General features: G+C 54.5%; 4 protein-coding genes across 4 annotated transcripts; 3 read left to right on the forward strand and 1 right to left on the reverse strand.

The window, feature by feature from the left end:
• Nucleotides 1–52: 52 nt before the first annotated feature.
• On the forward strand, nt 53–632 carry QBC33DRAFT_560023 (uncharacterized protein; the record flags this gene model as incomplete). Its single annotated transcript, XM_060430021.1, has 4 exons — nt 53–61; nt 135–148; nt 204–229; nt 289–632. The coding sequence occupies 4 exons, from the start codon at nt 53–55 to the stop codon at nt 630–632; spliced, it is 393 nt and encodes a 130-aa protein (XP_060282328.1).
• Nucleotides 633–1,547: 915 nt separating this feature from the next.
• QBC33DRAFT_541866 (uncharacterized protein) lies at nt 1,548–3,816 on the forward strand. The gene is made up of 2 exons (XM_060428206.1): nt 1,548–1,812; nt 1,891–3,816. The coding sequence occupies exons 1-2, from the start codon at nt 1,663–1,665 to the stop codon at nt 3,472–3,474; spliced, it is 1,734 nt and encodes a 577-aa protein (XP_060282329.1). The 5' UTR covers nt 1,548–1,662; the 3' UTR covers nt 3,475–3,816.
• Nucleotides 3,817–4,743: 927 nt separating this feature from the next.
• On the reverse strand, nt 4,744–6,965 carry QBC33DRAFT_579006 (protein phosphatase 2A regulatory B subunit; the record flags this gene model as incomplete). The annotated part of the gene is made up of 4 exons (XM_060431108.1): nt 4,744–5,122; nt 5,188–5,486; nt 5,543–6,499; nt 6,564–6,965. The coding sequence occupies 4 exons, from the start codon at nt 6,963–6,965 to the stop codon at nt 4,744–4,746; spliced, it is 2,037 nt and encodes a 678-aa protein (XP_060282330.1).
• A 1,743-nt stretch (nt 6,966–8,708) lies between these two features.
• On the forward strand, nt 8,709–11,971 carry QBC33DRAFT_493857 (tau 95 subunit of transcription factor). The gene is made up of 3 exons (XM_060425515.1): nt 8,709–9,228; nt 9,305–9,650; nt 9,710–11,971. Exons 1-3 carry the CDS (start codon nt 9,028–9,030, stop codon nt 11,515–11,517), a joined length of 2,355 nt encoding a protein of 784 aa, XP_060282331.1. The 5' UTR covers nt 8,709–9,027; the 3' UTR covers nt 11,518–11,971.
• The last annotated feature ends 406 nt before the right edge of the window (nt 11,972–12,377 follow it).

A 12,377-nucleotide genomic window follows, 5' to 3' on the forward strand; every position in this document is an offset into this window, starting at 1 on the left:
GATTGCTTCCCTTCTATTCCTGCCGCCAAGTTGTGACATTCATCGCGCAGAGATGAATACCGTAAGTTCTTTTTTTCTCTCGGAAGCCGCTTCATGCTGGCCCGTCAAAGCTCAAAGCTAACTTCTGTTGGCAGGTCCGATCATTCTGGTAGGATTACCCGAGCCCATAATAGTGATATTGTAGCTGACCGATGCCTACTCAGGCTCGGATGGGGTTCTTTGTGTGTTGGTACGTAGGCCTTGCCTCTTTCCGGTGTTCATCACTTCTGAGCTGACATTCTTCCACAGCGGGCGGTGCGGCCTACGTCTTTGCCAAGAGGAGCATCAACGCAGATCGCCAAGCGCGCGCTGAAGATCAAAGACGGAAGAAGTCCATGATCGACTCTCTCGAATACTCGGACAATGTTCCCAACAGACCGCTGTCATCAGCAACAATGGGCGGCTCAGAAACGCGAGACACAAACGGAGCGCCTGCGCGAACTGATACGGCCGGCTCACCAAGTCAAGAAGCGAGCAGCGATCCAGCACCGACGAGACATGCGCCAACAACAGAGGGAGAAAGAGTGTTCGAGAAGAGCAAGTACGAAAGCGCCACGCCGTATAGGAGTCGGAAAGGAGATCGGTTTTCATGAGTGATCCGGAGCCGGGAACGGCTTCCTACAAACCGGATCATGTGACATTCCACGTTTCTACGGCTTCATGTTTTGTAGGCGGAAGGACAAATCCTTTTTCTAGGTATATTTACCTTCACATTCTCTGCTCTACGTGGCCGGGACCCACGTCGTGATCTTACAATTACCCCATAGATATGTATTCAAAGATGAATGAACAGCCTGGGATCCTGCCGTATCATGAGCGGCTTAACATTGATCAATATGGCGATGCCGATTGCCGAGGTGGAACTGTGGATGAGCATGACATCTGACCTGGGTGGCATTGGTTGCTCAGTGGGACTCCGTCCTGCAGCTGAAGACATAGCTACAATTGTGGCAGGGGGGGTCGTTGGGGTGGCTTCTGGAGCTTGCATACAATTCATGACCATCATCCTAGGTTGTTGGCAAACCCCTCAGTCTAGACAATCCGGGCTCCTTCTTTGCCTTCTCATACAGTAGCAAGGCTGAGGTTGCTCCTTACAGGAGAAACGGAGCAACCCTGATTTCCCCGACCCTCGCATTCTGCAGTACCTTCAAGTGCTCCTGAAGCTGAAATTGAGCCGATTCAGATCCTGGCCATTTTAACAGAACGGATCAGCATGGATCTCGAGATACATCGGCATCGCTGGCTTGGTGTCCCCGTCACCCCTCCTCCCACCCCTTATTATCTACCTAAGGAGGTCACTACGTAGTAGGTACATGTAGATCAGCCTTGCAATGCAGTTGTGTTCATCTCTATAGATAGCGTCGGTATTCACATGCATCCATGCTAATCATGCATACCTATCCGCAGAATCAGGTGGGTCTAACTTATTTTGTACTAGCGTGTCGGAATCTGATTCCACCGCTGCCGATGAATACGGCCCGGAGGCCAAGCTGACGGGACGGCCACCTACCTACTGTAGCACTTACAGGCAGAACCAACCCGACGCGACGGCCTGGCACCCCGGAACAAACTCATCGGCGCGATTTCCAATGTGATACCGGTGCATCATCACCCTCAATCCTCATGGCGTCGGCGGATCTCGCAGTCGCGAAAGCTTCCTTGTCGGCGACGCTCTTTCGCGCAGACCCGACATCATGCTCCCGCGATGACATTGACCACTTCTTCTCCCTGCTGAGCTCAGCCGTCACCCAGTGCTCCCCAGCCAACGTCCAGGTTTGAGAACAATACCATGTCCGTCACCGTTAAGCATGCCGATGGCTAAATTCTTCGTCATATTTCCTCCTCAAACAGAAATGCAAGAAATGGATCCTCGGCAACCTTGTTCAGTCGTCCAGCCGTACTGCAGGTTTCGGCAAATACCTCGCCGCCCTTTCCAGGTCCCTTACATCTGACAAGGCAAAACCCCCGCAGCACCGCGAGCCGTCGGCGAAGCGGAAGCGCCTTCATATCCTCTACATCTTGAACGATGTGTTCTATCATGTGAAGTTTCGAGGCCCTGGCGACGGACTCCCCAAGATACTGGAGCCATTTCTAGCTCCCATGGTTGGGGCTGCGTCGGATTTCTCGAATTGCCCGAAACATATCAAGAAAATACACGACCTTATCGGACTATGGGAGGAGAAGGGCTACTTCGCTGGGGAGGTCATTCCAACACTTCGGGCGGCCGTCGAGCAAGGTCCGTCGACCAACGGCTCAGTTGGGAATGGATCTCGAGAGTTGGGCCCGGATTCTTTGACCACCAAGGTCGTGAAGGAACCTCCATTCATCATGCCGGCAATACATGGAGACCCAACAACACCTTGGTACGACTTGCCTGCGGGAAACTGGCTGACAGCCTTGGAACCTAATTCGACTCGACCAATGAACCCATCTATGATCAAACCACTCCAGCTGGCTGCTGGACCTGCAAATAAGACACTCGTCGAGGCTGTAAAGAACCTCCTGGTCGACGTGGACAAGTTATATGCAACGGATGTCAGCCAGATGAATGAAGCCTCCTTTGACATAGATCAAATGGGTGAGCATATTGAAATAGATGAAGTCAAAGGTGATGTTATCGGCGGAGACACCTATTACGGCTGGTCGAGAGCCTTCTGCGAGAAGATGAAGGCTCGCCGCAAGAAGCGAGATGGCCCAGACTCTGAGAGCCAGCGACATCGCGGACGGTCATCGCAGTCATCAAACCACTCGAGAAGTCGATCACGAAGTCCTGGTCGGAGCAGAAGCTCATCCCGTGTTGCCATGAAGAGGAGGCGCATATCGAAATCGCCTGAAAGGAGAGGCTGCAACCGGAGTCGGAGCCGGGGTTCCAGTAAGGGTTCCTATAAGCGTCGCTCATGGTCCAGGTCGCGAAGCAGCTCGAGCTCGAGATCTCCCACCCGGCCATCTGCCGAACAGCACGCCAGCCGTGGACGATCGCCGTCTCCACGCTACTCGCCCCCCCCCGCCGCGCCGGCACACCAGAACGGAAATGGCACCCGGTTTGCCCCTTTCAACGAGCTGCGCCCACCGCCGTTCAACCAGAACCCATACCCGATACCGCCGCCGATGGGTCCTGTGCCTACAATACCTCCTCCCCACCCCGGCTTCGGTGGCTTCCAACCCCTCGTTCCACCACCCCCTCCTCCTAACTATCAGGGCCAATGGCCGCCGCCGCCGCCCCCTCCGCCACCGATGGGCGGTGTCCCGCAAAACTTCTTTCCTGGCCCCAGTACAGCCCGGTTCGTCGGAGGCTGGGCACCACCACCCCCGCCGCCGCCGCCACCGCCACAGCATCATCCCCAACAGCATCCCCATAATCAGTACCAGTATGGCGGCTCGGGGAATGGCAACTTCCGAGGAGGTGGTCGGGGCGGCTACGGTCGTGGTGGTTGATGCCGTGTTTGGCTTACCACGCATTTGGATGCGTTGAGGTGGAAAAGTTAGCTATGCTGCAGGGAGCTGACTTTGTGCGGGAGACCCAAGGTGGTTTTGACGAAGATAGGTCTTAGACGGCAAGGAAACTTATACCAACTGTTTATAAATCACGAGAGATAGCCCGGCAGCAGCGACGCATATCAATTGCGGTTCTTGTCCTACCTAGATAGAACTTGCAGAGAACCTCATTTGATGCCTATCCCCCACCTCTCAATCCCTTCTCGGATCATGTTGATGTTGAGAATGCGCCGGTTAAGGAAAGGGAAGTTATGAAGAAAGCAAAAAAAAATAAAAACCCGGAAGAATAAAAAAAAGAACTCCATACACAGAGAAGCCTCTCTCCCTCATTTCCACTGTTTGTCTCGAGAACCAAAAGCAGAGCGCTCCTCTATTGAGATGTCAACAAGTCCGTCATACAAGGCCCGGCCATGCAATTTCAAGATCCTAGTGCTTCTCACGAGCGCAGTTGTCGAAAAAAGTCCCCTGATCTCGAACCTCCCATCCGGCAACAGCGCATCCTTAGCAGAGTTGCTGGTCCGACGCAAAGAAGCTAGAGAGACGTGCCGCGTTTTGACTGTGAGCCCGGTTACGGGTCACCTATAAACACGGTGCAACTTCGTACCCACCCCGCCCCCTTCCCTCCTCCCTCCCTCCCCCCTCCCCCTTCCCCCTTCCCCCATTTTGAACTCAAAATGATTAGAGTAGGTCGCCGAGAGAGTCATGAAAGGCGTGTCAGGTAGCGGGTATGTTCTCCAGTCATGATATCCCCGAACACCAACAACAAAATAAAATAAAAAATGATACAAGGGCAGGGAGGATTTGCCTCGTGGGCCCTCAATCGGGTCGCGCCCTTGTTCGTTGCCAGATTTCTCCCATCGAGGGTTTATAGTGAGCCCTTTTGTGGTGATTCCAGGTCGAGCCTGTTGCCCACCATCTCATCCGAATTTGAATTTGAATCCTAGATTTCGAGGAGTCAACAAGGTCCACCGGGATATCACGGATAGTCGCAAGCATGGACGTCGTGAGACAAATCGTTATCAAATGGGGGTTGGAGCGGTTCTTCTTGAGTAACGTCGTGAGAGCAAAGCGGTTAAAGCAGGTTGGGCGTAATCCATATCACGGCCGCCGAGACGACAGAGTTTCTGAACCAACAGCAACCGGACAATAAGGACGAGGGGACGGAGTAGGAAACGAGGAAAGGCGACGCAAAACACCAAAAAGACAAAATCATCGCTGGCTTCTGGAGGAGCCTACCGAATTTTGTCTCTCATGTATGGTGGGTCGACGCTCTCGGCGGTCGCCATCCTGTAACTTCAATGAGTCGAGCCTCTTCTGGTTATCTTCGGTGCCGTCCACTTCGTCAACCCGAGGCATCGTGTTCGGATGGGGCCGGTGAGTAGCGCTAGGCGCAGGGTTGACAGTCCCGTTCGCACCCATTCTCCGGTCAGCTTGCTCTGCAATGGCAGCCCACTTTCTCTGGCGGGCGGCCTCTCTCGATGCGGCGCTGTTCTGCTGTTCGGTGTAGTCATGCGAGCAGTCATCAAATAACTGGGGGTTGATCTCCATGAACAGCTTCATAGCATTGTAGACCATGCCGTGGATCGTTCTGGCACCAAGCAATTAATTTCACGATTTGCACAACGAGAAGTCTTTCCGCCTCAAGCTGCTCACCTGTTCCAATGGCTCTTCGAGTTCTCGTAAAGAGGCGCGAACATGATCGGAAGAATGATCTCGACGTTGTCGCTGACCAGGTTGCAGAAATACTCGTTGTTCCAGAAGTACAACGCTCTCTCGGCCACCTGGAAGTGAGGGCTTGCCACAGACTTGGCAAGCTGGTGGAAGAGGGGCTCCTGGACCTTGGCAAACTCGGCTGGGTCCATGACCTCGAAGATGTCTTCGACTTCGTTGAGGAACATAACCTCTTTGGTGCTGTTGACCTTTGGCCAATATCGGAGGAGGCCAAGAACCACCTGCAAAAGGGGGGTTAGCAATCGGTTACGGAAACGGGATTCTGCAACAAGCATACCTCTTCGGTTAACGACGCATCCTTTTCCAAGAACTGGACGATGCAGTAGGCCAACTGCGGATGATACATGCTGAGACTCTTGACCTTGTGAAGAGGAAGGAGGACTCTAGTGAGGAAGAGTTTGTGCTCCTCCTTGAGAGGCAGAGCGAAGCCATTGATAATGGACCCCAGTATCTCGAGCAGCTCAGCAATGCCGTTGAATCTTTCCGTCTCGTAGGTGAACTGGAAAAAGACATTGTTGATGGAGCGGCGGATGAATGATCGCAGGTTGAGGAATTTCCCGTAGATGCGGTGCAGTGTGGTCTTGAGGAAGTCCCGTTCTCTGGGGTCCTCCGAGTCGAACAGCTCCAGAAGCTGGAGGACGAAACTATGGTCGATGTATGCCTTCGCGATGTTGGTGTTGAAATCCTGGCTCTCGATGAAACGCAGGAAGAACTCGTAGACCACCTGGATGTGTGGCCACGCAACTTCCAAGACCGGCTCGTCCTCCTCCGGATCGAATGCCTCGCCCTGTGGATTCATGGGGGGAGGAATCGGGCGGAACAGGTTTTTGGCAAACATCTCCACCACGCGCGGGTACATGGGCTCGGTTATGACTTGGCGGTTGTTCGCAACATAATCAAGCAGCTCATGAAGAGCAAGACGCTTGATCTCCTTCGACTTCATGTCGGTGCTGGCATCGTTGAAGTCGAATATGACGTTGCACTGGTCGATCTTCTCCATGAACAGGTTTACCCGTCGGTTTGGGGAGACTTCATGGAAACCGGGCAGCTTCTCGAGCTCACGATGCGCCGAGATGTCAAACCGCGATGAGTTCTGTTTCCTCGGGGTTCTGATGCCCTCGGGTACGTCTTTCGGGGTCTGATGGAGCCGATCGAAGATGAGCGACTTCTGACCTGCTTTCGGGGGAGCCAGGTCGTGCGGCATCGTCTCGGCTGCGCCAGGCGGAGGCACTTGCTATTTCACGGATATCCGATTAGTATTGCCCAGAGCTCTTAGTCTGCAGAGAGGATGGGCTCACCGGTGCGCTTGGGCTGATTATGACGGTCGGAGGCAGGGTGCCATGTCGCGCTGGCGTGCTCGCACCGTTGGTGGCTTGCTGGGACGCAGACACGCTGCTGAATCGATCGGGGACGCCAGGGTTCTGGCCTGCGTTCATATTATTGAGCTGGCCCGGTTGGCTTGGCTGGCCCGGGATGCCGGCGTTGCTGTGGTCGCCTCCGAGGAGAGCATTGTTCGGCGGGAGAGGCTTGTTGCGGATATCGTTAAGGGTGGAAGTGGACGAAGACGGAGTTAGGACGGGGGATTGGTTGGATTCCCTGGATGGTCCCATGGAGACCGGGGATTGGGCTCCATCCTTGGAATCTTTATTCTTCTTGGAGGACTTGCTGGAGTCCTTGCCGCGCGAGAGCTGGGCATGCATTGCGGTCAGCACCAATGGACTCTGAGGGCCAATGCCGGTTGGGAAGAGAGGGCAGAGCAGGATGGAGGCGGTACTTACAACTCTCTGGCTGAAACGCTTCATCTTGGATGGCAACAGTTTCTCTTTGGGGCGGGGCGGTTAGAGCGCCCGACTCTGTGGCCACAGCGGGGTAGCAGCCGAGTTTCGACGACGGTGCAATGGATGATGTAGAAGGGACGAATGGTACGAGATGGGATAAAAGTCGGGATGACTTGGGGTGGAAGGTGAGGTCAGAGTTCGCCGAGGGCGAGACGCTGTCAAGGTGAGGGCTCGACGGGTTGGGGGTTCAATGTTGTGTGGGCTGAGCTATTCCGGCGCTGTTCAGAAGAGTCAAGAGCGGACTTGACTCCGCATGTCATGAGTCTGAAAGATGTGGTAGATTGGAGGAGACCGCGAGCTCGAGCGATGGGGGAAATATGTGACCCAGTTTAGAGTCCCCGAATGTCAGAATTCTGGTGTGGCAGCTCCTCTGTGGCTGGGTTCGCGATGGGTGCGAGGTTGGAGGCGGTAGCGGTAGCGGATTTCAAGTTGGTAAAGAATGTGGGACACCAAAGAGTGAGCTCTGCAAGGGGTGATGTCCGGGGAAGGATGGACAAGTCGGTTCCGCCTCAGTAGGTAGCTCGTGCAAACACCCAATTATGTAACCCTCAACAAACAACCACCGAGCAAGATATTTTTTTCGAGCCGTCACGGGCAGTCCTTCTCGGCTTGGAAAAATGGTGTTGCAGTGTTTCCTGTTTCCACAAATTCTTTTGAACAGGTCAGCCCTGAGCCCAAAATTGCTGGAGCCGACGTTGTTTCCTTGCGGGGCCAAGTGAGACGCGGGCCCGGAATCCAGCCTGTGGTTGTTTCTTATGACTGCACAGCGCTCGAGTTACACACCCGACACCCCTAACCCCTTGACACCACTGCCATTTAGTGAAGAAGGAAGCTAGGGAACTACGCGTACCTATAGGTTATGACTTATTAGCCTGTGCGCCGTGCGCGCCCGTCTGCCACGACAGAACAGTGGCAATGAATCCGGTACAGGAAAAGAAAAGGGAAAGATGCAATCCCCTTAGGAATAATAACCCAATTCTTTTTTTGGGTAGGTATATGGCAGTTCGTGAACGCTTCAGGCCCGGTGGAATTGAATTTCGTCCATGACACTCTAACAAGGCGCCCGGTTGGATAAGGTTCGGGTGGCAGTTACAGTTCGAGTGTGGGTGGATGGATGGAGTACCGAGTACAACGAGCAAGCCTGGACGGGCACCTGGGTTACAGGTACCAGGTATCAAGACAGCAGATCGAAGTTAAATGGAACCTAACCAATCGGGACCTCAGGCTCAAGAGGAGCCACACCTTTGAAATAATGGACTCTGTACCAACTTGTATGATGCCCTCCAGCTTGCCAGATGCTATTCTCCTCTGGCCAAATGCGTGGGTAATTGGATACAATACTAGGTGGCTACTATGTATGTACAATGACCCCCTGAATACACAGTAAATAGACCACAGCATGTGACTTTAGGTCCTATGTTTGTAGGCAGCTGGCAATACCAGTTGCAGATACACACACAGTACAACTTACCAAGCCTGCCAAAGGTTCTTGCTATTGCTGTTGTCATTGCTGTCAGTCGCTGTCGCTGTTGCTGCTGGCCACTGTTGCTGAAGCTGTCACTGTTGCTGTTGCTTTCACTATTCTACTGCGTATGCTGTGGCTAGCAGGAAACGCTGTTGAATAGGGGCAAGTCCAACGTAAAACTTAGCTATCGCACACTGTGGCACACTGTGCGCGATGGGCAGGTCAGTCTTGATGGTTGATGTTATCTGATTCTGAAGTGAGCTTCACTTGAGCATTCTCTGTATGGCGGCCAATCTCGAATAAAATATTCTGCTCGCCTCAAACAATTCGTTTGATAATTGCTAATAAATGAGGTTTAAAATATTATATGAAAATATCTTGCCTCAGCCCAAGCCAAAGCAGAGCCCTGTCTTGCAGCTCGGAGACACTCTCCATCCACAGATCTGTATATGAGCTGCTATGGATGCCCTCATGGCACCTCCGCCACGCCCTAACCCGGACATCGGAAACCCTGCTGCCGGGCCGGTTGGGGGAGATGGATCAAAAGCTCCAACATACACCGTTCCTCCGAGGAGGTTGGGCGCTGTCGAGCATCCCATGATTATCAAAGACCTCGACAAGGGCATGAAGACGCTCGGCCAGCCTCATTCCTTCAAAACAGTGAGTCTCCCATCCGGAGCGCCCAGGCCAAGTACGGCAACAATGATTGTTCTGGCGACGCTAACAGTCTCGCAAGGCGCTATATTCGGCCAGCCCTCAAGTCTCTGTTCCGCTATATTTCCGTCCGGACAACCCAACCGTGCGGCCTCTTACGTCTCACAATGCTCGCACCCACAATGTTATCTTGAAGGTTACCGTTCCCAAGCGGACCGGCAGAAAACGGAAGCGAGGCAGTGATGGCCCCTTTGAAGGCCGCGTCCACGAGGCTGACGGCGCCGAGGTTGCCTCTCATGCCCCGGAAGACGTCCGGTCCAGGGAGAGGCTTGATCAGCCAAAGGTTCTCCGGCGCAAGCTCATCGATAACGTCGATAAATACACGATAGAGCCCGTCGGGGTAGTCACCAATACTCATAGATACAGAGGTCAGAATCTTAATCATAATGTTGCCCAAGTTCAGGATCTAACTAGCGTCGCCATGCAGGATCTGCCGACTTCCAGTACTCAATGGGCAACTCCCGTTTCATGAACAATTTCGTCGACACCATCCTCTCCGGCTCCGTTCCCAAGCTCCGGCAATTTTCTCTCACACCCGGCGTTGACAGGCCGCCAAACATTGAACTCATCCCGCCTCCCTTCTTCACCCCTATTTCCATGCCCTTCCCCTACAATTACAGCCAGAACCCCCACGTGCGGGAAGTCGGCGGCCGATCCGCCGCCTCCGACACGGGCCTGCTCTCCGCCGGCGACGAGTTCGACAGTCTCGTCAACACCACCTCCAGGGCGCCGGCCGCGGGCTACTTCCTCGGGTGCCGGGAGTACCCCGTGCCCACGCGGCCGCGCTCCGAGCCGAACCTGGACGACCCGCAGATCACGGCCATCATGGAGGAGCTGCGCCAGGCGATGGAGGAGCGGCCCGTCTGGACGCGCCGCAGCATGCTCAACCGCCTCAGCGTGTCCTTTGGCCACCTGCCGAAGCGCGGGGCCCTGGTGCGGTACTGCATGAACTACGCCGGCTACCAGTTCAAGGGCGGGCCATGGCGTGACGCGCTGGTGCGCTACGGCGTGGATCCGCGCTCGGACCCGAAGTACCGCATCTACCAGACGCTCATATTCAAGCTGCATAAGACGCACGTCGGGACCATAGGCAGGTCGTGGCAGTCGGTGAGGCGGGAGGAGTTTGCCATGTCCAGCAACTTCGGCCGCATCTGGCGCGGGAAGGGGAACGGGGAGATCTCGAGCCGGAGTCACGAGTTTGACGGCGAGCAGTTCAGCACCGACGGCAAGGTCTGGCAGGTCTGCGACATCACGGACCCGCTGCTGGCGAAGCTGTTCGCCGAGTCAGACGTGCTCCCGGCCTGCGATCCCGAGGGCAGCGGGTTCTACCCGAGCCCCGTGTGGGCCATCGCCAAGGGCATCATGAAGCGCAAGATGCTGGCCATCCGCTTCGGGCGGACGCTGGAGGACGACGCTTTCGGCGCGGCGCTCCGGGCCTGCAGGGAAGCGTGCCGGAACGAGGAGCCGGCCAATACTATCAGCGTGCCCTTGCCGGACCTGAACCTGACGCTCGAGGAGAAGTCGCAGGTCAGCGGCAGGCGGTTCAAGGGCAACCGAAGGAGGAAATACCGCTCATCCAATAAGGTGAGGGCCGAGTATTCCGTGCACAAGATCAAGATGCCAGGCATGGGGAAAGTGACTGAGCTCGAATCTCCGGTTGGCGACTCGGGCGATGCGTCAGAGGGCTTGGGACCAGATAGAGCCAATGCTCAGGGAGTCCCAGGTGAAATGCTCCCAGGGAGTGACGAGGGTGACGAGGGCGACGAGGAAGAGGAGAGGGAAGAGCTCCAATCTGAGGGCGACAGTCTCCAGGACCTGCTGGAGAGTGATGAGGACGATAGTGCGATCGACAGTGAGGAAGAAAGCGAGGTAGATGATGATATCGAGGAGGATGAGGAGGGTGTCGATGAGGAGGTTGGAATGGAATTTGGAGATGAAGATGGAGAAGAGGAAGAAGAAGAAGAGGAAGAGGATGAAGAGGATAAAGATGAAGGGGCGAGGTTGGTGGGTGAGGAAGAGGATGATATCGAAGAGGAATATAGCGACGAGGGTGGCTCGCTGCGTTCGGGTTTCGATGACGAAGTCGAAGGTATTCAAGAAAGCGACCTGGACGAGGATCAAGAAACAGATGGAGGAGAGGAATGGGAGGTGGAAGGATATGAAGCTGTCGGCGGAGACGAGGACGATGGCAGAGACCGGCCAGGCCTCGAGGTGGGCAACGGCGGGCAGCAGTGAACCTTGGCTGGCCTTTCACTTCAGGCATCTACCATCAAGGTGTTGGACCCGACATTGTTGGTTGGGAGGGAACAGGCGTTCTACGGGCTGCATTGGCATCTAGACTTCTGATACCCATTATCTTAGCTGCTAGTAGGTGACATATGGGGCGGTACCACAAACAACTGGGATAGGCTGTTTCCGCGAGATATAGCAATCGAGCCAGGTTAAGGCCCCTCCCCCCCTTGTGATTGCGGGTCCTTGCATACAGATCTCACGACGCGGTTGACTGCAAGCATAGGAGGAGACACAATATAAATCATGCAAGGCAATATGACGCCGAAGAGGCACAGGGTCTCCTCACTCCCAGGTAGCTTGCCTTCTCCTGACACCAAAGGTTAAATCAAGTTCTTGAGTATTGTTTTCGGAGCTGGGGGGGCTAGAAGACACAGGCTACCTAGTTGCTCGATCTGGTAAAACACCTATAAATAAAATAAACACATTGGTATCACAGAACAACTCCCTAACCGGCTACCGAAACAATACAGTCTCCCCAGAGGCTGTGGATCGGTATCTGTAGCACGGTAGCCAAATGCAGGATGGATGACTGACTGATCCCTTGTGTGACAGATATTCGATTGCGGTTTCCTCATCCTCTGACTTGCTGAGCAGAGTCTGAAGAGCTCTAACAACTGACAGAATCCCAATCTCTCAAAGCCCCTAGCCGGCTGGCTGGTATCCTTGTGCCGATAAGTTTTCTCGCTGCTAACCTACGCGAGGAGACAAGAAACGGAAGAACACATGCTTTTCTAAATAGCTAAACTGCACTGCGTATTGGTTGGGCAACCGATTTTATTTGCCCTGACACAAGTTCCCAATCT

Source organism: Phialemonium atrogriseum (assembly GCF_030411735.1).
Source record: "Phialemonium atrogriseum strain 8032-3 unplaced genomic scaffold QBC33scaffold_16, whole genome shotgun sequence".
NCBI classification, from domain to species: Eukaryota; Fungi; Ascomycota; class Sordariomycetes; order Cephalothecales; family Cephalothecaceae; genus Phialemonium; species Phialemonium atrogriseum.